Consider the following 24659-nt stretch of genomic DNA (forward strand, 5'->3'; position numbering starts at 1 on the left):
TCACCGAAGCGACTCGGTCAGGAGTTGAATTAAGACTGTCTACCCGAAAGCAAGTCGCTTGTTGCAACGACTGTGGCCAGCTTCCCCTCCGATCAGTGACTTACGTAAATACGGAAACGTTTCTTGTAGAAACACACAGTGACACTTAGTATTCGGACACTATAGTGTCCATTAATGCACTCCTGATCCCTAATTAACATTTTATTTGTATACAGAATGAGTCCTATTATGCATCCCCGGATAACTGAAATATGCGTTCTACGAAAATTTGTTTTTTTCGAAAGAAAGTGACACTTGGTGTCTGTTATTGCACTTCTGATCTGTAATTAATACTTTATTTGTACATAGAATGAGTCTTATTGTCCATCCCCGGATAACTGATATATGCGTTCTATGGAGAAGTGTTCTTTTCGAAATAGAGTGACACTTAGTGTCTGTTATTGCACTTCTGATCTGTAATTAATACTTTATTTGTACACAGAATGAGTCCTATTGTGCATCCCCGGATAACTGAAATATGCGTTCTACGAAAATTTGTTTTTTTCGAAAGAAAGTGACACTTGGTGTCTGTTATTGCACTTCTGATCCCTAATTAACACTTTATTTGTACACAGAATGAGTCCTATTGTGCATCCCCGGATAACTGAAATATGCGTTCTACGAAAATTTGTTTTTTTTGAAAGAAAGTGACACTTAGTGTCTGTTATTGCACTTCTGATCTGTAATTAATACTTTATTTGTACACAGAATGAGTCCTATTATGCATCCCCGGATAACTGATATATGCGTTCTACGAAAATTTGTTTTTTTCGAAAGAAAGTGACACTTGGTGTCTGTTATTGCACTTCTGATCTGTAATTAATACTTTATTTGTACACAGAATGAGTCCTATTGTGCATCCCCGGATAACTGAAATATGCGTTCTACGAAAATTTGTTTTTTTCGAAAGAAAGTGACACTTAGTGTCTGTTATTGCACTTCTGATCTGTAATTAATACTTTATTTGTACACAGAATGAGTCCTATTGTGCATCCCCGGATAACTGAAATATGCGTTCTACGAAAATTTGTTTTTTTCGAAAGAAAGTGACACTTGGTGTCTGTTATTGCACTTCTGATCTGTAATTAACACTTTATTTGTACACAGAATGAGTCCTATTGTGCATCCCCGGATAACTGATATATGCGTTCTATGGAGAAGTGTTTTTTTTTCGAAATAGAGTGACACTTAGTGTCCATTAATGCACCCCTGATCCGTAATTAACACTGTATTTGTACACAGAATGAGTCCTATTGTGCATCCCCGGATAACTGATATATGCGTTCTATGGAGAAGTGTTCTTTTCGAAATAGAGTGACACTTAGTGTCCATTAATGCACCCCTGATCCGTAATTAACACTGTATTTGTACATAGAATGAGTCTTATTGTGCATCCCCGGATAACTGAAATATGCGTTCTACGAATGAGTATTTCGCCATAAATTATAGTGACTATTAAATTCAGAATGGCTTTGTATCATTAAAGTGAAATATTCTGAATGAAGATTGCTCCATTCCATTGATTTAAGAAGACAGAAAAGAGGATAATTATAATTAAGACAATACTAATTCACAGTTCGTCAAACTTTTAAATCACTATATCGAAAGATTACGAAAGCACGATATATCTGGTCTCGCGATTCGACCGTAGGATTCACAGTTGGAATTTGTACGACAGTTTTTTGTCTGAATACGGTTTCACGTTACGGCGTACAGTGTTTTGATGCGAAAAATTCCAAATCAATTTAGAAGCGAATAAATCATCGAAGAAAAATTTTATTATCGATTATTATAACGCTATTTTATAAATTTCATCTACGACTTTCTTCCATTACAAAATGTAAACAAAGGTCAGAGATGACTTCGAATAAAACGAATGAATTTCCAGGACTTTCTCTTCTACATAGTTTGTAAACTATATAATAATTGAAAAAATATAAATACGAGTATTGAAGTTCGATTCGATCAATTTTGATAGTCACAATATGATTCTAACGATAGTAGGGGAAGTTACTTTTTGATGAATGGTAATTAACGTTTAATTAAATCTAATAAGAGTAAGACTGTATGGTAGAGGAGCACATTGCAGGCATGTGCAGTGCGTATGTGTACGGTTCAAGAGTCAAAACGATAAAATCTGCATTAATCGTGCGTTCAGACAATTCTAGACACGCGAACGTTTCCCCACCACTCGAGTGAGTAGTCACAGGGTCGCAGATCCGTACAAATGCAAAGCAGTCGGCGAAAGGCGGTCAGAAATAGAGTACTTACGAGTGGAGAACTTACTAATGAATTAATTCGCTGACTATGCATTCAACCTCCTGGTGACGTCTGATCAGTCAATATTATTTACCATGTAATTGATAATCGTAACACTTATAGCTGTGTGACACGATTGCTAAAGCTAGAACTACCACATCAATAAAAATGACTGATTTTACAACAGAGATAACTAAAAGAGTAATATAATGAATTTTTGTTTCATTTATTTGAAATTGAAATAATTTTGTATCGAAATGGTGACGAATTATAATTTTTTGTGACCCAATACTTTATATTTGTATTTCGATTACACTTATTATTACTATATTATCACTTTTCATATTTACTTTAATGGAAATTAATATTTTTGTTATTAAGGATTTTGTCAATAAATATTCTATTATTACGTATTCTTAAAAATCATTTTGACTGGTTTTTGGTAGAAATGGCTTCGTCTTAACGAAAATTAGTATTTTTTTTTATAAACCCATTTTGATGAAGATTGGAAACATTACAAATGTTTAAATGGTAGTCAATGTTTAAAACAATGGTAGTTTAACGATGTCAATTTCGATTTATCTCCAAATGACTAATTGGTGACGTTTCTGTTTCGAGTTTCATGCTTTGAGATAAGATAGCTGTTTGTTTATATTATGCAACGTGCAATTACCTGACCTAATCTTAGGTGGACTTTCATTTTCAAACCACGAGATAGCAATTCTGCTCCTTAAAATGTATCTATATGGACAAATACTAATAACAATATAATATTTCGAAATTATACTCAAAACACGAGCTATGAATTCTGTTTTCCGGAATGTATACGCTTCCAATGCTATGTCGACAAATATTAACAATAATACTTCAAAATTATACTCAAACCACAAGGTAAGAATTCTGGACACCTTGTATATACGATGGATCATTTTCAGCAATTTACAAGCTAATAAATTAAAATTTTTTCAAACGATCACATGTTTGATTATGCATCTACGATTACTGAATGCAATATATGCAAGCACGCCTAAATACTAGTGATTTATAGTGGAATCAGATAAGTCCAAACGCACTTTATTTACTCCATACGTAACTGGTGTACACCCCAGAGTTATTATTCTCGAAAAGCCTCGTAATTTCATTGCACAATTTCGACATACTCTATCAGATTTACTTTCTGGTTAGAATTCTAGTTACAGGACACCTTATAGATACAGGTATGTTGTAATGGAAAGGTACTCTTTTATTCCAAGAATGTTAAAAGGAAAATTGTAAGTTTGGCCTCGTTTATTGCAACACAGCAAAATTGCAACCAGTTCGGATTTTTCTAATGCTCGGTGAAATCATTAATAACAGTGGATTAACCAACGTCGAAAACAAGCATTTGGTCGAGTCAGACACTCTCTCTATTCATTGTCGAATGAAATATAAAATAATAATTTAGGTTATTTATCTTTCAATCTTTTTACTACGCGAACTAAACATTACTAAAGAAATCTCGTGTTACAATATTGTTACGAGATCGTTCTCTATCGAGATAAATGTAACGAACACGATAATTGCATATTCTACTGTCAGACGTTTAGTTAGATAACTTCTACGTAAAGTTTCACGCTCGATTAACAGAAGTAATTAATGGAGAAGATATTTTACTTATTTTCATATTCGTAGAACAGATCAATTTGTGGAGATATTTTCTTTAAGTTTAGGGCTTAAAATTTTCCAATTCCCATCGGTAAAATTAGAATTCCGTGTATCGAAAGATGACTTATCAAAATTTACCAAGATATCTTCATCTAAAAAAACGTTTCCTATATTATGTAACACACAAATGTGGCTCGATGGAACCTTTTTCGCTGTTACATAAACCGTAGCACATTGTAAATAACGATTGAACTGTAAACTTTAACATCAGGAACTCGTGGCACGTTTTATGATATTTTATAAGGGTAACTATTGATACAGAAACCTTGGAATCTAAAAAATATTATTTCCAGATCGTCTGTGTAACTTTCTATCATTTTTGCAAAAAGAAATATACCAATTTGGATATTTTTTTGGGGGTAAATAATTTACAGAAAGCCTAGTCGGTATTTTTTTTTAAATTTCTTTAGTCGTCGTATAATGTCTTCGTTGATGTACGAGATAATGAAAATAAGCCAAAAATAAAACAAGAAACCGTTGAGATTCTCGATACGATCGATCGTTAATAGAAATCGTTCGGTGGATTTGTCAATAAATAAATACCTAAGCAATTAGATACAATAAGCGATAGTCACATCGTGATAGATTATTACGAAATGACTAGCATCCTTCGAGCGCAAATATTAGCTGTTATCATCGTTTATTGTTAGCCACTGTGCGATAAGAAATTACCATGCACTGAATTCCCCTGCTTCTCTTAATTCTACAATTGACGATATCATGAATTGAATGATAGAGACCAGAGAAAACGATCAAATTAGTGCTTCTTTAGCCTCACATTTTCTTCGTTAAATCACCGACGGTAGTTATTCTGCGATTATACTTGTTTCATTGTTCAATGTTCTCTTCTTTATTTTTCACCCTCAGGTGTAATTAAAAGTACTCTTCTAAGTATGTTAGTTTTGATATTTCAGGCTTGGTTCTCCTAGAATTGGTGACTTTGTGACTTCTCGTTAAGTACTGAATCTAAATACTACGTATCTTCTACGAACTTTACTCGTTATTTATTATTTTTATGATGGAAGACCAACAGGGCTTCAGTTTTCGAAAGGAACCCTTCCAATTGTTTAGAATTAAATAATTTAATTATATTGAACTATAAATATATTGAATTACTTCGAATTATATTGGATTATTTCGAATTATATTGGATTATTTCGAATTATATTGAATTATTTCGAATTATGTTGAATTACTTCGAATTATATTGAATTATTTTGAATTATATTGAATTATTTTGAATTATATATTGAATTACTTTGAATTATATTGAATTATTTCGAATTATATTGAATTATTTCGAATTATATTGACTTATTTCGAATTATATTGACTTATTTCGAATTATATATTGAATTACTTTGAATTATATTGAATTACTTCGAATTATATTGAATTATTTTGAATTATATTGAATTATTTCGAATTATATTGAATTATTTTGAATTATATATTGAATTATTTTGAATTATATTGAATTATATTGAATTATTTCGAATTATATTGAATTATTTCGAACTATATTGAATTATTTTGAATTATATATTGAATTACTTTGAATTATATTGAATTATATTGAATTATTTCGAATTATATTGACTTATTTCGAATTATATTGACTTATTTCGAATTATATTGAATCATTTCGAATTATATTGAATCATTTCGAATTATATTGAATCACTTCGAATTATATTTAATTTGCTTCGAATTATATTGAATTATTTCGAATTATATTGAATCATTTTGAATTATACTGACTTATTTCGAATTATATTGACTTATTTCGAATTATATTGACTTATTTCGAATTGTACTGGATTATTTCGAATTATATTGACTTATAATTACATTGAACTACATTGAATTATAATTACATTGAATTTAGATCAATTGTATAGAATTTCTACGGTCTCTTGGCTAATAGTTTTTGAAGTATTGCAGCTTTATTATTCAAGATCGTTCTTTTGTGTCTTTGCATGTTCCATCGAGGTACTTGTTTATCTCTTCCGGTTTAATGCAGCTTAGTTCCGATCTCCTAACTCACTCGAGCTGCTACTGACAATCTTTCAGCCTCATCTTTCATCTGGATTCAATTTTTAAGTAACTCTCCCTTACAGTAAATTTGGTCAATGTATTTCTGTTTTTGGCTTTCTTCAAATCTTTCTAGGAAGATTTTGGTTTTCATTGGAGCTTTCTCCAAAACAATCACCCTCATCTCTATTGAATATCGATGAAACAAATCATAAAATTGTGCCTAAAAATAACCTACAGAATACGCTATGTCTTCTATTAACTAGAAATCAAAAAAAAAAATAGTAATAAAATCTCGAAGTCATCTCACGAGCTTTCCCCAAAACAACCACCTCATCTCTATTGAATACTAGTATCGATGAAACAAATTCTGTCTAAAAATAACTTACAAAATATGCTATGTGTTCGTATCATTTGCTCTATAAATTGTTACGTAGATCTCTATTAACTAAGAATGAAATCTCGAACAAATTGATATGGAATAATGGATTTAAATGCACGCATAGCTGAGTAATTAGCGACTAGTGCATAATAGATCACTGTGTAGGAGACATTGGGATGAAACGCGGCGAAGAAACGAAAAAATTTAATTTCTAAAGAAACGTGCAGGACGCGTAATCACCGTTATCACGACTATTTCCGTACGGGTGGAGGTTCGCAGAAAGACTCCTCAGGGTTCGCGTGATTGCAATTGAATAACAGGCATGCAGTGTTCTCCGCGACACTAGATGAGTAACACACACTCATAGATACGCGACAACAAGCGAAACCTGTTAACGAAAAATGTTAACGTGAAGTCTGGTATCGGACAACAGTTTCCATGAGCGTAGAAATGCCAGGAGCAGTGGGTCTCGAAATACAGCGAAAAATTCAAAATCGAAAACATCGCGTCTGACCATTTCGTTCGATCGTCGAATAAGCGTGTATAGAAATTAGCAAAGAAGAATTATCAACGTACGATACTTTTAATTGGGATACAGATCGACGATCGCGAAAGTGAAAATCGAGAAAATGAGCAAAAGTAAGTAGAATTCTTTTTCTTTCGATGAATGAAAAGCGTGGCAAGATGATTTGTTTGTGAGAACATTGCAGAAGAATTTAATAAGAAAGAATATCTTCATTAGTTTATGAGAGAATTACTGACGCTTTTGGAAAATACTTTTCTAATATTAGAGAAGGATTAAAAACGAAAGTAAAGACAATTAAAATACCTAATTTTTATAGAAACTAAAATTCTTTAAATGCAAGTTCGTTCGTTGTTTTTTTTCAAGGTATTATTATAATTCTGTGATACACACTAGCTATCTTATCTTAAATATGTATTACTATAAATAACAAGTAATTTAGATATGTTAATGACTCGTTAGATCTTGTATCAGCAATATCGTACCGAAAGAGACTCGAAAATCTATCACATTATTCGTTGACATCACTCGATAAATTCCACAGCCATGATAACGCTAATAGGTTGTTTCAGAAAATATTCCGCATTCTACACTACTTCCTGGTTACTTTCTGACTATTTATGAAAACGAAATATCAGTATTGCTGGTTGTGTAAATTTATTTTTAAAAAGAGATTGACCGCAGGTAAAAATTAAAAAATCTTTCTCGAGAAAAGTGTTGTTTTCTAATAAAATTCTGCGCAAAATTTTTTGCAATTTAGCTGATTTCATCAATTTTTACGAGCGATGTTTACGTGTAATTTTCTCATTAAAATCAGTATGAGTAATTTATCACCGCATCGAGATTTCTCAATATTCATTATTTCCGTTTCACAATTATGCTACGCAGAGTGTGCGTAACAACCGAACCGTCTTGTTATTCTATTTAAAATAATACGCATAATTTGTACGTGTGTAAAATTTGTTAAAATTTGTTTAAAGGAAAAGAAATGATAACATGTCGGGGTATACTGTGGTACGTTGTATTCTGTGGCTTCGCTATAAACTATATGTTGAGGATCAACTTGAATCTAACAATAGTGGCGATGGTGATGCCCTATCCGAGAGCTGCTGCAGCTGCTCAGTGCAACCATGAAAGTGTAAATAAAACACTCGATAGTAATGCCAATTTTACAGTTGCACCCTCCATTGCACCGCCCCTGGAGAATATTACGGTACGTGAATTTCTACGTCCCATATTAATTACCTTAAACTGTGCCTCGAAACGAGAGTGATTAATAAATCAGCGTATCATTATGTGGTAATTGTGAGATACTTAAAATAACTCGAATAACTTTTAAACACATCTACTTTGGCAATAAAATTTATCTTTTGATTTAGTGGGTAGCTTTGGTAGCAATAATCTAAAATAAATTGTCAGGTAACGCGTTACGATTACGTTTTGACTTGTCATTTTTATTTGACTAGATTGCGAAACAATCGACGGTCCAGACCGTTGTCGAAACGTAATCGTGAGATGTTCGTTATAATCGTTGATTATTTATAGCATCTTTATCCTTTTGGTGCTACGAAAAATTCTCTGACGATAAAAAATATAATCTAGGGACTGTAAAATCGTGTTCATAATGCTACTAGCGTAATACGCTAAGCAATCATCGCGTTTGTATCGGAATGTCGTGAGATGGAATTATTTACACGATCCTAACTGGGTTATCTAGATGATCATTGAAATGATTTTTAAAAAAGAAATAAACGGAGCAAGTATTTTTATAGGGGACCAAATTTTTGTAAGAATAATATTATTTTTAATGAAAATGGCAAGAACTTTAATGATATTTAAAAATTGTAAGAAATAAAGTAGATGCTTTTATTTCAGAAGAATAGAGTTCTGTATTTTTCAATGGACGAAATTTCTATAGAATTATAGTATAAAATATAGAATTTCTATAGAAACACTATTATTTTAAATAAAAATGACAACTCTAGATAGTGATATTTAATTTGCTAGGAAATAATAGAAAGCAGGTGTTTTTATTTCAAAAGAATAAAGTTTTGGTCTTTTCAGTGGACGAAATTTCTATATGAACACTATTATTTTGAATAAAAATAGCAACAACTGTAGATAATGCTATTTAAAAATTCTAAGAAATAATAGCAAAGCAGATGTTTTTATTTCAGAAGAATAGAGTTCTGTATTTTTCAGTGGACGAAATTTTTATAGAATTATAGTATAAAATATAGAATTTCTATAGAAACACTATTATTTTAAAAAAAAATGACAACTCTAGATAGTGATATTTAATTTGCTAGGAAATAATAGAAAGCAGGTGTTTTTATTTCAAAAGAATAAAGTTTTGGTCTTTTCAGTGGACGAAATTTCTATATGAACACTATTATTTTGAATAAAAATAGCAACAACTCTAGATAATGCTATTTAAAAATTCTAAGAAATAATAGCAAAGCAGATGCCTTTATTTCAGAAGAATAGAGTTCTGTATTTTTCAGTGGACGAAATTTTTATGGAATTATAGTATAAAATATAGAATTGCTATAGAAATTTCTATAGAAACACTGTTATTTTAAATAGAAATGGCCAAAACTCCATAGAATGATATTTAAAAGCTGCTAAGAAATAATAGCAAAGCAGATGCTTTTATTTCAGAAGAATAGAGTTCTGTATTTTTCAGTGGATGAAATTTTTATGGAATTATAGTATAAAATATGGAATTGCTATAGAAATTTCTATAGAAACACTATTATTTTAAATAGAAATGGCCAAAACTCCATAGAATGATATTTAAAAGCTGCTAAGAAATAATAGCAAAGCAGATGTTTTTATTTCAGAAGAATAGAGTTCTGTATTTTTCAATGGACGAAATTTTTATAGAATTATAGTATAAAATATAGAATTGCTATAGAAATTTCTATAGAAACACTGTTATTTTAAATAGAAATGGCCAAAACTCCATAGAATGATATTTAAAAGCTGCTAAGAAATAACAGAAAGCAGATGTTTTTATTTGAAAAGAATAAAGCTTTGTATTTTTCAGTGAACAAAACACATCTATATGAACACTACTATTTTAAACAAAAATGGCAACAACTCTAGATGATGATATTTAAAACCTGCTAAAAAATAATAGCAAAGCAGATGTTTTTATTACAGAATAATAGAGCAAAATGTTGGTTTTTTCAGTGAACAAAATATATCTATATGAACACTATTATTTTGAATAAAAATGGCAACTTTAGATAACGATATTTAAAACTTGCTAAAAAATAATAGCAAAGCTTTTCAGTGAACAGAATATATCTATATGAACACTATTATTTTGAATAAAAATGGCAACTTTAGATAACGATATTTAAAACCTGCTAAAAAATAATAGAAAGCAGATGTAGTTACTTCAGAAGAATGAAGTTTTGGTTTTTAATAAGTGACAGTGTATCTGAATGACTGAGTATATTAATAATTAAATAAAATTGATTAAATGATACTTTTTGATTTTGTTTTCAGTATAACGACCGATTTAATTGGAACGAGTACCAGCAAGGTTTAGCTTTAGGAGCTTATTATTGGTTGCACTGGATGTCTCAACTTCCTGGAGGGCTATTGGCAAGACGTTATGGGACCAAGCTAGTTTTCGGTTTAGGAAACTTTATAACAGCGATTTTGGGCTTTCTCATACCGTTTATGACATATTATCACCTTTATGCTCTTATTTTCTTGCGAGTTCTTCAGGGTCTCGTAGCGGTGAGTTAATAAAAAATCATAAGAATGAATTTTTCCCCATTGAAATATTTCTTTTCAAGTAAAAAGGAACATTTCACTCTTTTGTGATCTTTTTGACAAAGATACTGTTTCTTTCAGGGTGTCGTGTGGCCCGCGATGCACGATATGACAGCAAAATGGATTCCCCCCATCGAGAGGAGCAAATTTGTCAGCTCCTATTTGGGTAAGATCCATTAATAATGAAATAATTTAACACCGAATGCACGAATAAATTCACAACTGGTACAATGACGAGATAGATTTATTAATGCGTTACTTTCCAGGTAGTTCTGTTGGTGCAGCCATAACTTATCCACTCTGTGCAGCTGTCAGTAGCACGCTAGGCTGGGATGCTGCCTTTTATGTAACGTCTTTTCTAGGTGTAATTTGGTAATTGGAAACAGTATCTTTCACTATGATTAAAAATATTATTTTCGATATCGTTTTAACTCAGTGGAAAGTTTCACGTATACCTTGTGTAAAAGTCGAGGGAAAAATTTTAATGGTCGATTCTAGAGAACAAAATAAGACGAAAATAAAGAATACCAATTTGTTGATCGAGGCTTCGTTAAAAAGTTATCAACGTTTAAAGTCGCGAGAACCACTGTCACTGTCACGCGCACGCAGCTGTTCACAGATCAACTTTAAACGTTAATAACTTTTTAACGAAGCCTTAGTCAACAAATTGGTATTCTTGATTTTCGTCTTATTTTGGTCTCTAGAATCCCCCTAGATTTTCGTATTTATTTATTTAATGAAAATACTAACCCAGACCTAATTTCGTAGGTACTGTGCCTGGCTATTCCTAGTATACGATTCCCCTCAGGAGCATCCCCGAATATCTGACGAAGAAAAGAAATATATATTAGATAATCTAGGTGAATCCGTCGAGGAATCTGTCGACGAGAAACCTAACATACCTTGGAAATCCATACTGCTGTCGGGTCCAGTTTGGATTACGATCACTGCACAGTGGGGCAGTGGATGGGGGTTCCTCACTTTGATGACTCAAACGCCAAGTTACTTCAATTTCGTTCACGGTTGGAACATCAACGCGGTAAACATAAATATCGTTATATCAAAATTTTATTTCCTACTGTTCACAAAAAAAGAATTTAATAACGATCACATAGTTACGAACGTACAAAATTTAGAAAAAAATTCATTCTTATGAATTTTTGTTCGCAGACTGGTCTCATTTCCGGTGCCCCTCACGTACTGAGGATGATTTTCTCCTACTACTTCTCGATGATGTGCGACTGGCTGTTGCGTACGAAGAGAATGAGTTTGACGAACGTTAGAAAACTGGCGACGTTTGTTTGCACGGCTCTGCAAGGCGTGTTCATCCTAATTTTGGGGTACAGTGGCTGCGAACCGATACTCGCTGTGATCTTTATGATGGCAGGAACCGCCGCGAACGGTGCAATTTCCGCTTCCACGTTACCGAACTTCGTAGATCTCAGTCCAAATTATGCTAGCGTTCTTCTTGGCTTCTGTGGAATGATAGTAATATGGTGTGGTTTCATTTCACCAGCCGTCGTTGGAGCTCTAACGAATAACAATGTAAGTAACAAACTTGCCTTACAAATTGATACAAATCACTAAAAGTAGACGAAGAGAAAGGAGAGAAAATCTTCGATCTTCGATATCTGTAAAAGACGAGAAAAAACGTAAGAAACGATAAAAAAATTTGTTTTCTCCCCTAGCAAACTATAGCACAGTGGCGTATAGTGTTTATCATAGCTGCTGCCAATTCTATCGTGGTAGCAGTCGTGTATATGCTGTTTGGAACATCGCAGGAACAGCCCTGGAACAAATCAGAAAAATCAAATATAGAATCTGGACCAGAAATGCAGAAGTTAACAGCACTGCCAGTTATAAAATACGAAGATGCAGAGGAAAGAACAGAGGCGACAGAAAAGAATGGGACGATAGAAAATAAATAGAAGAAAACGAGATAGAAGCACGCAGAAGAGGTATAAGAACAGACCTAGTCAGAAAAGAAAACGCGAGAAATAACAAATCGCGACTCTGTTAAATATTAGTTAAAAATTGTCAAAAACAACGTAAGAATGAAGAACTTCCCGGGAGCAGCCACGGAGGGCGCTTAATTATTCGTGATATTAATAAAACCGCGTGCATCCATGTCAAAAAATACGCAACGCTAATTTTAATAAGAAACCCGGGTCAATCGAGACTTTGTCGAATCAGCTGCATCTTGATCCTGAAGTAGCAGTGGCCAGCGACAAATTTTGGGCATTAAATCGCAACTCTAATCAATGAAAAACGCGATGAATCAAGATCGCAACGCTAATTTATAATAGAAAAATTCCAAACGCGATTTATAGGAATAAAAACAACCGCGAATGGTGATTATTCGCAACGCTACCCTGAAAAGCAAACGCGAATAATAGTAATTCGCAACGCTAAGAGCAAACCGATCAGTGCACTCGCAACACTATTCTTAAATAACAATAAAAGCAATCGCGAATGGAATTCGCAACACTACTCTGAAAAGGAAACGCGAACAATGTTAATTCGCAACTCTACAAACAAACGCGATGATTGCATAGTTTTCGCAACTCTATTTTTAATGAAAATACTATATTTATGTCACGCAACGCTAATGAAAATCGCGTTTTGCCCAAAAATACTGGCTCAGGCGCTGGTGTCTTCAGTGGTGGATATAAATACACATGCATGAAATATACTAACTACTTCAAACTACAATAGAGTGGCACACGTGGGATGAAGCTAGACATTTTTAATAACGCAACGCTAAAGGGGCAAACAACGCGATAAATCAGAATCGCAACGCTAATTTATAATGGAAAAATTCCAAAACGCGACTTGCAACAACAAAAGCAATCGCGAATGGTAATTATACGCAACGCTACCCTGAAAAGCAATCGCGAAAAATAGTAATACGCGACTCTAATAGCAATCGCGTTTACTAATAATTCGCTACGCTATTTTTAAAGCAAACGCCCGGTTTCTAAGTTTGCATAAAACAATCGCGAAACGAGTTTAATCGCAACACTGACATATCAACGCGATAAATATTTATTCGCAACTCTACGAGCAAACGCGAACATTGTATATTATTCGCAACTCTAACTTTAATTGGGGGTTAATGGTACATGTGTATGCACATGTACTGGCCACAAAATGAACTAACTACTACTATTACTACAGATAGGGTTGAACTTGGGCATTGATAATATCGCAACGCTAAAGAAAAAATCGCTTAATCAAGATCGCAACACTAATTTATGATATGAAAATTGCAAACGCGGTTGATATTCATTATAAAAGAGTAAAAACGCGAAAAATAGTAATTCGCAACTCTAATAACAATCGCGTTTATTAATTATTCGCAACGCTATTTTAGAAGCAAACTCCCGGTGCCTAAGTTTGCAACAAAAACAATCGCGGGTGGTAATTATTCGCAACACTACCCTGGAAAGGAAACGCGAAAAATAGGAATACGCAACACTATGAATACTGAATGAGAAAAATTATTAACATATTGACTGCCACGTTTAAAGAAATTATATCATGAAAAATATAAATTGAATATATTCAATGTTATTTTATTACTATATTAAAACTATTGGAGCTCAAAGTATTATTAAAGAATTAATATAAGTTTCAAATAGCAGTAAACATGTTAATATTAATATTTACACCGCGAGTTGCCCTGATGGCTGGCATGTATGGCGCAATCATGTCCAAAGGACATGCTTACGTGGGCCAGTAAAAGAAACAAACAAACTACAACTATAGGCAAGTACAGTGACAAAGTAGTAACAGTAATGACTCTCCATCCTCATCCGAAGATGAAGATGAAGAGCCATTCGTTGTAGCCCACTCTTGAGACAGTTTGTCAGGGCCTCTTCGACTCCATCGAGTCTTTTCTTTTCTTCGGCGGTCCTGCCAAAGTCTGAAACTTAATACTAGGCTCGAGCACCCCGTGCAATACGCGAATCTCCAACAATTCAAGGAATCGTTATCGGAACACGTGTGGAGAAACTTGAGCGGGACGAGCGTTTCGAAGGGAGGCTAACCACGACCGCGAACGCGAAGAGCGACTTTGAAGTCGCCGCGATTTCAAGAGTGGAAAGTTCCACCAAAACAAACGGTAGAAACCGTTTGAATCGGCCAGCTTTTCAACTTGAAATCGTAACTAAGGTACAAGACTGCCACGCGAAAATGTGCCTACCCGAATGACTAAAGTGGACAGCCCTGCCCTGACCCTACCTACTTAGATTTAACACACACACCAGAAAGAAAGCTACCTACCTACCTAACGCTATATTTAAAAAATTGCAAAACTCATTCTCGCAAACATACACTCCACGGTTCTCATTCTTAATGTTCGGGCGCGGCCTAAACTAGAGGGGACTCCCCGGGGTTCCCCCGACACCCGAACATTGCAAACATTCACACTCTAAAGGTACGTACCATTTCCTGAAATCGACTGACAAAGACTAGTGACCATTGCGTATTTCTATTATATACATAAACATTTATATAGCACGTCTCAATCTATGTAATAAAGTCATCAATAAAATATATTGTATATATGTATGGTTATATAAAATTGCAAAGCTAATTTATTAAGCATTTTATAATATTTTTGTCGTGAGTGCAATATCAATAATTGTTGAATAAATAGTAAATGGAAATTTAATATTATTATTATAACTGATAGAAATCTAATGTTTCAAAATTCTGGATGTAAATTATAATTAAAAAGAACTTCTGAAACGGCGCACTTCCCACACCCTAACCACACACACATATGCGGAAGGTACGCCGTGCACGATACACTAGCCAATGTTAGTCGCCAAAACATTATTAAAAATTGTTATAAACTAAGTCATCGTGCCCGTTGCCTTCGCTCATGCAAATAGCACCTGGGCGTGTGCATGAACTTGGGCAACGAACACGGAAAGATTAATCTGAAAATCCTGACTAGAAACAATGGTTAATAAATAATAGAGACGGTACTTTTTATTAAATTTTCAGTTAAAATAAGAAGAACTTTCATTTGTGATATATTAAAAGCAAAAAATGTTACTATTAAAATATGAAAAATAAGAAAAATGTTATTATTAATCAAAAATTACTGTAATTGGAATGTAATTATGTAAAAGGAAAACTTTAATAAAGATCTTATGATAAAATAATTTACGTTGAAACTTCTAGATATATAATTAAAATCAATTTATTGAATTATTATTTTAGATATTTAACTATTCCCGGTAGATTCTGTCCTCAAAGTAAATTTTTCAAAAGATGAAACCAAAATACAATGCATTTTACTTTGAGTAGAAAACCTACCAACCGCGAAATGCCTTCTTGCACTTAAAATACATCATATGATGTATTACTTCAGGAAATAATTAATATTCAATAATATATATTCCATATACGACAGGTATTGTTAGAATCATCATTTTATAATGAAGGTAAGGATCAAGTAAAGAAAATAAATACTTAACATGCATATTTTAGTATCTATTCAATCATATGATGATTAAATATATAAAATATATTTTCATTTATAAATATTCTTATGACAAACTATATGATTCTCTGAAAAGCATTTATTTATGATATTTTAAAACACGAAGTGCAAGAAGATCCTAGCCTAAACTAACAAAATATAACAATAAATGTTACTACTCACGGGTATGAATCATACCCGTGGTCACTAACTTGCCAAAGATAGTATCTACGTATACAACCGGTCACCCGTGTTGATACGGACCTTTCATCCTACAACATGATTGGGGACCGGAGGAATAAAAATTGCATGCAACTCACAGTTTGTTGACTACGATGAAGAATTCCTTTGGGACGAATCCATGACGATGATGCTGCCCAATGGAAGTCGTTGGCAAAGTCATCTGCATGGTCCTGTTGGTCTGCAAGACGTAGGAACGAAATCCAGAAACTGTAAGGAACAAGAAAAGAAATTATCATCAAATCATAAACTTCACGTTCAAAACTAATCATGAGTTTTTAATAATTTAGACAAAATATTGACAATATCATTTTTTTCTAAATGTGCATAGAAATATGTAGAGTGATACTTACGTTTTTTGGTTATGAAGCATCGTCCAAAATTCATGTCCTGTGATGATTAACTGACACTAATGCCGGTAACGAATAATTCAAATTTTGAAAGCAGAAATTGTTCATGACTATGAGAGAATAATAAATTAACGCGATCGAGAATTCAAATCGGCGAACAAATGAGGTTAGTTTCGCGATTTATAAATCAAGGGGAGCACCGATGCTCTGAACAAAATTTACGAATGCGTTGCAAACACTGACTCGACCTTCGCGTGTATACCTAAACTGTAAACGAAACTCTACTCGAAGCAACTATGCTTCGAAAACTAACAAACTTATCTACGCAACAATCACTGCTTCTACCAACCGCATTGCACGCGGTCATCAAAAATTCTGAAAGAACAATTGGGATTAGAAATGAGAAATAATCATGTAACCTCACAGACTTGTCCATTTATCGATTTAATGGTTAAATTCAATACTAAATCGATGAAAAGACAACAATGTTTAAACATATTTAATAAATAACGTAAATGTTACCAATATTCGATTCCATTTTCGTTCGATTCGAAGTTTTTAACCATGTCGGCCATTTTGTGCCGGTCGCGTCCCTTTCGGTTGAATTGCAACAATATCTGTAACAGAAAAAATGGACAAATTTCGATGAAATACATTCCAATAATGGTACCTATTTGTTAATTAAGCACCCGCAATGAATAAGGGAGGGTACTGAGAGCAATTAGAAACATTTAGATTAGAATAGGAAAAGAAATATACCTGATATGACGCGAAGCTATCAACGCGTCCGTCTCCACCAATTTCAAGAGAAGGAATGGCGGACCCAACCGTCAGTCGCGAATAAGTGGTGGGGATAGGGTGAACTAGTCACGTAGTCCAGCGTCTCGATTCTCGATGTGTTTAAACGAAAAGTTGACTCTTATATCTCGAATAATTGATAATAATTACAGTAAACGGAGAAAAAAAATAAAATAAATACAAAATAATATCAAATAAACAATTTCTTACTTAATAATTTACTATCGATATACTCCTGTGACGTCACAATGCAGACCAGCCATCTATCGATATATTCGATATATTCGATACTGTCTCTTAAAAATGAAATATCGACAAATTAATTTTTTATTGTTGTCTTTAATAAATGAACTGTATATATCTTCCACATTTATGTTTTTTAACCGTAACAAACAGAAAATATGTATAGAATACACAAAAACATTTATTTTTCACGATGGTTCTAATTTACTATTGAGGTTATTAACTCTCACTAAATGACTGTTGCAATTTATTATTCGTCTGTACCTATTTCTTGCGTGTTGTAGAATATTTTTTAAAAATAATATTATTCTTACCGGCGAAAAAATGATGTTACTTTCGTGGTTATAAATCGAAGAGTACACGGATTCTTTGAATGGAATTTACGGATTGCGTAGCAAACACTGATTCGATCTTTGCGTATACATAAACTGTAAACGAAACTTTACTCGAAGCCACTTTTCTTCGATAACCAAGAAACTATTCAACACAACAATCACTGATTCTATCGACAATATTGCACGCGGTCGTAATTTCTAAAAGAAAAACTGGGATTGGGTCGTTATACTTTCGCAAAGCTGTCTCTCATTGGTCACCCCGGACACCGATTATCGATTTGTCGTGCGATAGATAAATAACTAGATCCATTGAAATATATTAATTCTAACTATTCAAGTATTTAAATATTAACTTTCAATCTAAATTTCAAATATTTTCTCATATAAATGTTCTGTCTTTGTAGAATATACTGTCAAAAATTACTTACTTTAAAATTCACTAGATTGACATAAAATTCGATCTCGATTCAGTGTCGATAACAGTGGGTTTGACACAGGGACGGTAAGGAAAACGGACTATATGCAGCGCAGGCTATTAGTCGCTGGTGCAGACGTAAATGAAGTATAGAGAAGACGATTCAAGTTAAATTTTTTCGTAACACATGGATTTAGGGCACAGGCAATGCGTATTATAGACGTGTAAACCAATTCTTTATCGCGTCACGCGACAACGAATTCGTGAGCCCCGCTCCAAGGTGAAGACGAGAGGTCCGCGGCCGAGAGTATAAACAGAGATTGACCGAGCGTTCAGAAGACAAAAAGCATCGGATCGGATTACTATCCCCGGCTCACGAATGCTACCAACGGTAAGAATAATATTACTTCCAAAAAATATTCTAGAACACGCAAGAAATAGCTACAAACGAAAAATAAATTGCAACAGTCGTTTAGTGAGAGTTAACCTGAATCGTAAATTAGAACCGTCGTGAAAAATATATGTTTCTACGGATTCTACATATTTAAGAAACATAAATGTGGAAAATATACACAATTCATTTATTAAAGACAACAATAGCGACTGTAAAAAATTAATTTGTTGATATTTCATTTTTAAGAGACAGTATCGAATATATCGAATATATCGATAGACGGCTGGTCTGCATGTGACGTCACAGGAGTATATCGATAATAGATTATTAAGTAAGAAATTGTTTATTTGATATAATTTTGTATTTATTTTATTTTTTTTCTCTATTTACTGTAATTATTATCAATTATTCGAGATATAAGAGTCAACTTTTCGTTTAAACACATCGAGAATCGAGACGCTGGACTACGTGACTAGTTCACCCTATCCCCACCACTTATTCGCGACTGACGGTTGGGTCCGCCATTCCTTCTCTTGAAATTGGTGGAGACGGACGCGTTGATAGCTTCGCGTCACATCAGGTATATTTCTTTTCCTATTCTAATCTAAATGTTTCTAATTGCTCTCAGTACTCTCCCTTACTCATTGCGGGAGCTTAATTAACCTATAGGTACCATTATTGGAATGAATTTCATCGAAATTTGTCCATTTTTTCTGTTACAGATATTGTTGCAATTCAACCGAAAGGGACGCGACCGGCACAAAATGGCCGACATGGTTAAAAACTTCGAATCGAACGAAAATGGAATCGAATATTGGTAACATTTTCGTTATTTATTAAATATGTTTAAACATTGTTGTCTTTTCATCGATTTAGTATTGAATTTAACCATTAAATCGATAAATAGACAAGTCTGCGAGGTTACATGATTATTTCTCATTTCTAATCCCAATTGTTCTTTCAGAATTTTTGATGGCCGCGTGCAATGCGGTTGGTAGAAGCAGTGATTGTTGCGTAGATAAGTTTGTTAGTTTTCGAAGCATAGTTGCTTCGAGTAGAGTTTCGTTTACAGTTTAGGTATACACGCGAAGGTCGAGTCAGTGTTTGCTACGCATTCGTAAATTCTGTTCAGAGCATCGGTGCTCCCCTTGATTTATAAATCGCGAAACTAACCTCATTTGTACGCCGATTTGAATTCTCGGTCGCGTTAATTTATTATTCTCTCATAGTATTGAACAATTTCTGTCTTCAATATTTGAATTATTCGTTACCGGTATTAGAGTCAGTCAATCATCACAGGACATGAATTTTGGACGATGCTTCATAACCAAAAAGCGTAAGTATCACAATACATTTTTCTATGCACATTTGGAAAAAAATGATATTGTCAAATTTTGTCTAAATTATTAAAAACTCGTGATTAGTTTTGAACGTAAAGTTTATTATTTGATGTTAATTTCTTTTCTTGTTCCTTACAGTTTCTGGATTTCTTCCCTATGTCTTGCAGACCAAAAGAACCATGCAGATGACTTCTCCAACGACTTCCATTGAGCAGCATCATCGTCATGGACTCGTCCCAAAGGAATTCTTCATTGTAGTCAACAAACTGTGAGTTGCATGCAATTTTTATTCCTCCGGTCCCCAATCATGTTGTAGGACGAAAGGTCCGTATCAACACGGGTGATCGGTTGTATACGTAGATACTATCTTTGGCAAGTATAGTGACCGCGGGTATGATATATACCCGTGAGTAGTAACATTTATTGTTATATTTTGTTAGTTTAGGCTAGGATCTTCTTGCACTTCGTGTTTTAAAATATCATAAATAAATGCTTTTTAGAGAATCAAATAGTTTGTCATAAGAATATTTATAAATGAAAATATATTAAATATTTTCATCATCATATGATTGAATAGATACTAAAATATGCATGTTAAATATTTATTTTCTTTACTTGTTCTATACCTTCATTATAAAATGATGATTCTAACAATACCGGTCGTATATGGAATATACATATATTATTGAATATTAATTATTTCCTTAAGTAATACATCACATGATGTATTTTAAGTGCAAGAAGGCATTTCGCGGCTGGTAGATTTTCTACTCAAAGTAAAATGCATTGTATTTTGGTTTCATCTTTAGAAAAATTTACTTTGAGGACAGAATCTACCGGGATTAGTTGAATATTTAAATTAATAATTCAATAAATTGATTTTAATTCTATATCTAAAAGTTTCAACGTAAATTATTTTATCATAAGATCTTTATTAAACTTTTCCTTTTACATAATTACATTCCAATTACAGTAATTTTTGATTAATAATAACAATTTTCTTATTTTTCATATTTTAATAGTATCGTTTTTTGCTTTTAATATATCACAAATGAAAGTTCTTCTTATTTTAACTGAAAATGAAATAAAAAGTAAACCGTCTCTATTATTTATTAACCATTGTTTCTAGTCAGGATTTTCAGATTAATCTTTCCGTGTTCGTTGCCCAAGTTCATGCACACGCCCAGGTGCTATTTGCATGAGCGAAGGCAACGGGCACGATGACTTAGTTTATAACAATTTTTAATAATGTTTTGGCGACTGACATTGGCTAGTGTATCGTGCACGGCGTACCTTCCGCATATGTGTGTGTGGTTAGGGTGTGGGAAGTGCGCCGTTTCAGAAGTTTTTTATAATTATAATTTACATCCAGAATTTTGTAACATTAGATTTCTATCAGTTATAATAATAATATTAAATTTCCATTCACTATTTATTCAACAATTATTGATATTGCACTCACGACAAAAATATTATAAAATGCTTAATAAATTAGCTTTCCAATTTTATATAATCATACGTATATATAATATATTTTATTGATGATTTTCTTACATAGATTGAGACGTGCTATATAAATGTTTATGTATATAATAGAAATACGCAATGGTCACTAGTCTTTGTCAGTCGATTTCAGGAAATGGTACGTACCTTTAGAGTGTGAATGTTTGCAATGTTCAGGTGTCGGGGGAACCCCGGGGAGTCCCCTCTAGTTTAGGTCGCGCCCGAACATTAAGAATGAGAATCGTGGAGTGTATGTTTGCGAGAATGAGTTTTGCAATTTTTTAAATATAGCGTTAGGTAGGTAGGTAGCTTTCTTTCTGGTATGTGTGTTAAATCTAAGTAGGTAAGGTCAGGGCAGGACTATCGCGGGTAGTTTTCGCGTGGCAGTCCTATACCTGTAGCTACGATTTCAAGAGTTGAAAAGTTAGCCGATTCAAACGGTTTCTACCGTTTGTTTTGGTGGAACTTTCCACTCTTAAAATCGCTGCGACTTCAAAGTCGCTCTTCGCGTTCGCGGTCGTGGTTAGCCCCCTTCGAAACGCTCGTCCCGCTCAAGTTTCTCCACACGTGTTCCGATAACAATTCCTTGAATTGTCGGAGATTCGCGTATTGCACGGAGAGCTCGAGCCTAGTATTAAGTTTCAGACTTTGGCAGGACCGCCGAAGAAAGAAAAGACTCGATGGAGTCGAAGAGGCCCTGACAAACTGTCTCAAGAGTGGGCTACAACGAATGGCTCTTCATCATCATCTTCGGATGAGGATGGGGAGTCATTACTGTTACTACTTTGTCACTGTACTTGCCTATAGTTGTAGTTTGTTTGTTTCTTTTACTGGCCCACGTAAGCATGTCCTTTGGACATGATTGCGCCATACTTGCCAGCCATCAGGGCAACTCGCGGTTTAAATATTAATATTAACATGTTTACTGCCATTTCAAACTTGTATTAATTCTTTAATAATACTTTGAGCTCTAATATTTTTAATATAACAATAAAATATCATTGAATACATTCAATTTATATTTTTCATGATATAATTTCTTTAAACGTGGCAGTCAATATGTTAATAATTTTTCTCATTCAGTATTCATAGTGTTGCGTATTCCTATTTTTCGCGTTTCCTTTCCAGGGTAGTGTTGCGAATAATTACCACTCGCGATTGTTTTTTTTGCAAACTTAGGCACCGGGAGTTTGCTTCTAAAATAGCGTTGCGAATAATTAATAAACGCGATTGTTATTAGAGTTGCGAATTACTATTTCTCGCGTTTTTACTCTTTTATAATGAATATCAACCGCGTTTGCAGTTTTCATATCATAAATTAGTGTTGCGATCTTGATTAAGCGATTTTTTCTTTAGCGTTGCGATATTATCAATGCCCAAGTTCAACGCTATCTGTAGTAATAGTAGTAGTTAGTTCATTTTGTGGCCAGTACATGTGCATTCACATATACCATTAACCCCCAATTAAAGTTAGAGTTGCGAATAATATACAATGTTTGCGTTTGCTCGTAGAGTTGCGAATAAATATTTATCGCGTTGATATGTCAGTGTTTCGATTAAACTCGATTCGCGATTGTTTTATGCAAACTTAGGAACCGGGAGTTTGCTTTAAAAATAGCGTAGCGAATTATTAGTAAACGCGATTGCTATTAGAGTCGCGTATTACTATTTTTCGCGATTGCTTTTCAGGGTAGCGTTGCGAATAATTATCATTCGCGATTGCTTTTGTTGTTGCAAGTCGCGTTTTGGAATTTTTCCATTATAAATTAGCGTTGCGATTCTGAGTTATCGCGTTGTTTGCCCCTTTAGTGTTGCGTTATTAAAAATGTCTAGCTTCATCCCACGTGTGCCACTCTATTGTAGTTTGAAGTAGTTAGTATATTTCATGCATGTGTATTTATATCCATCACTGAAGACAGCAGCACCTGAGCCAGTATTTTTGGGCAAAACGCGATTTTCATTAGCGTTGCGTGACATAAATATAGTATTTTCATTAAAAATAGAGTTGCGAAAACTATGCAATCATCGCGTTTGTTTGTAGAGTTGCGAATTACCATTGTTCGCGTTTCCTTTTCAGAGTAGTGTTGCGAATTCCATTCGCGATTGCTTTTATTGTTATTTAAGAATAGTGTTGCGAGTGCACTGATCGGTTTGCTCTTAGCGTTGCGAATTACTATTATTCGCGTTTGCTTTTCAGGGTAGCGTTGCGAATAATCACCATTCGCGGTTGTTTTTATTCTTATAAATCGCGTTTGGAATTTTTCTATTATAAATTAGCGTTGCGATCTTGATTCATCGCGTTTTTCGTTGATTAGAGTTGCGATTTAATGCCCAAAATTTGACGCTGGCCACTGCTACTTCAGGATCAAGTTGCAGCTGATTCGACAAAGTCTCGAATGACCTAGGTTTGTTATTAAAATTAGCGTTGCGTATTTTTTGACATGGATGCACGCGGTTTTATTAATATCACGAATAATTAAGCGCCCTCCGTGGCTGCTCGCGGGAAATTCTTTATTTTTACGAATATTGACGCATCCCGCGATTGTTTTTGAGAATTATTTAATTTATAAATTAGTGTTGCGTGTGACGAAGCGCCCTGTGCGGCTGCTCTCGCGAGATTTTTCTATTTTATAATTTATAAATTAGTGTTGCGATGTAAAAAATGTCCCACTTACGGTTTGTTTTAATTACAAGTGGACGATACTTTTTTTCGTACTTTTAAGTACATTTCATATCTGAGAAAAATATATTTCATTATTCATAATGTTCTAAGTCGTACTGTTTGGGATTTTTTTATATGAGAAGGTATAAAGTTCC

At 33.7% G+C, this 24659-nt stretch overlaps 1 protein-coding gene across 2 annotated transcripts; it reads left to right on the plus strand.

Annotated features, from left to right (window-relative positions):
* Positions 1–6768: 6768 nt before the first annotated feature.
* On the plus strand, positions 6769–15813 carry LOC143349471 (sialin-like). Of its 2 annotated transcripts, none has more exons than XM_076780757.1 (8): positions 6769–7057; positions 7922–8154; positions 10458–10694; positions 10812–10896; positions 10997–11102; positions 11499–11769; positions 11901–12275; positions 12419–15813. In XM_076780757.1, the coding sequence occupies exons 1-8, from the start codon at positions 7048–7050 to the stop codon at positions 12656–12658; spliced, it is 1557 nt and encodes a 518-aa protein (XP_076636872.1). In that variant the 5' UTR covers positions 6769–7047; the 3' UTR covers positions 12659–15813. The 2 variants fall into 2 exon arrangements, with proteins under 2 accessions (XP_076636872.1, XP_076636873.1); XM_076780758.1 differs by lacking the exon at positions 6769–7057 and adding an exon at positions 7575–7625.
* The last annotated feature ends 8846 nt before the right edge of the window (positions 15814–24659 follow it).

Source organism: Colletes latitarsis, chromosome 13 (assembly GCF_051014445.1).
Source record: "Colletes latitarsis isolate SP2378_abdomen chromosome 13, iyColLati1, whole genome shotgun sequence".
NCBI classification, from domain to species: Eukaryota; Metazoa; Arthropoda; class Insecta; order Hymenoptera; family Colletidae; genus Colletes; species Colletes latitarsis.

Excerpts from the sequence above, each read along its gene's own strand:
- LOC143349471 (XM_076780757.1), top strand. Across the intron at positions 10,897-10,996 it reads ATTTGTCAGCTCCTATTTGG|GTAGTTCTGTTGGTGCAGCC; the intron begins GTAAGATCCATT and ends GTTACTTTCCAG. Across the intron at positions 11,103-11,498 it reads TCTTTTCTAGGTGTAATTTG|GTACTGTGCCTGGCTATTCC; the intron begins GTAATTGGAAAC and ends CTAATTTCGTAG.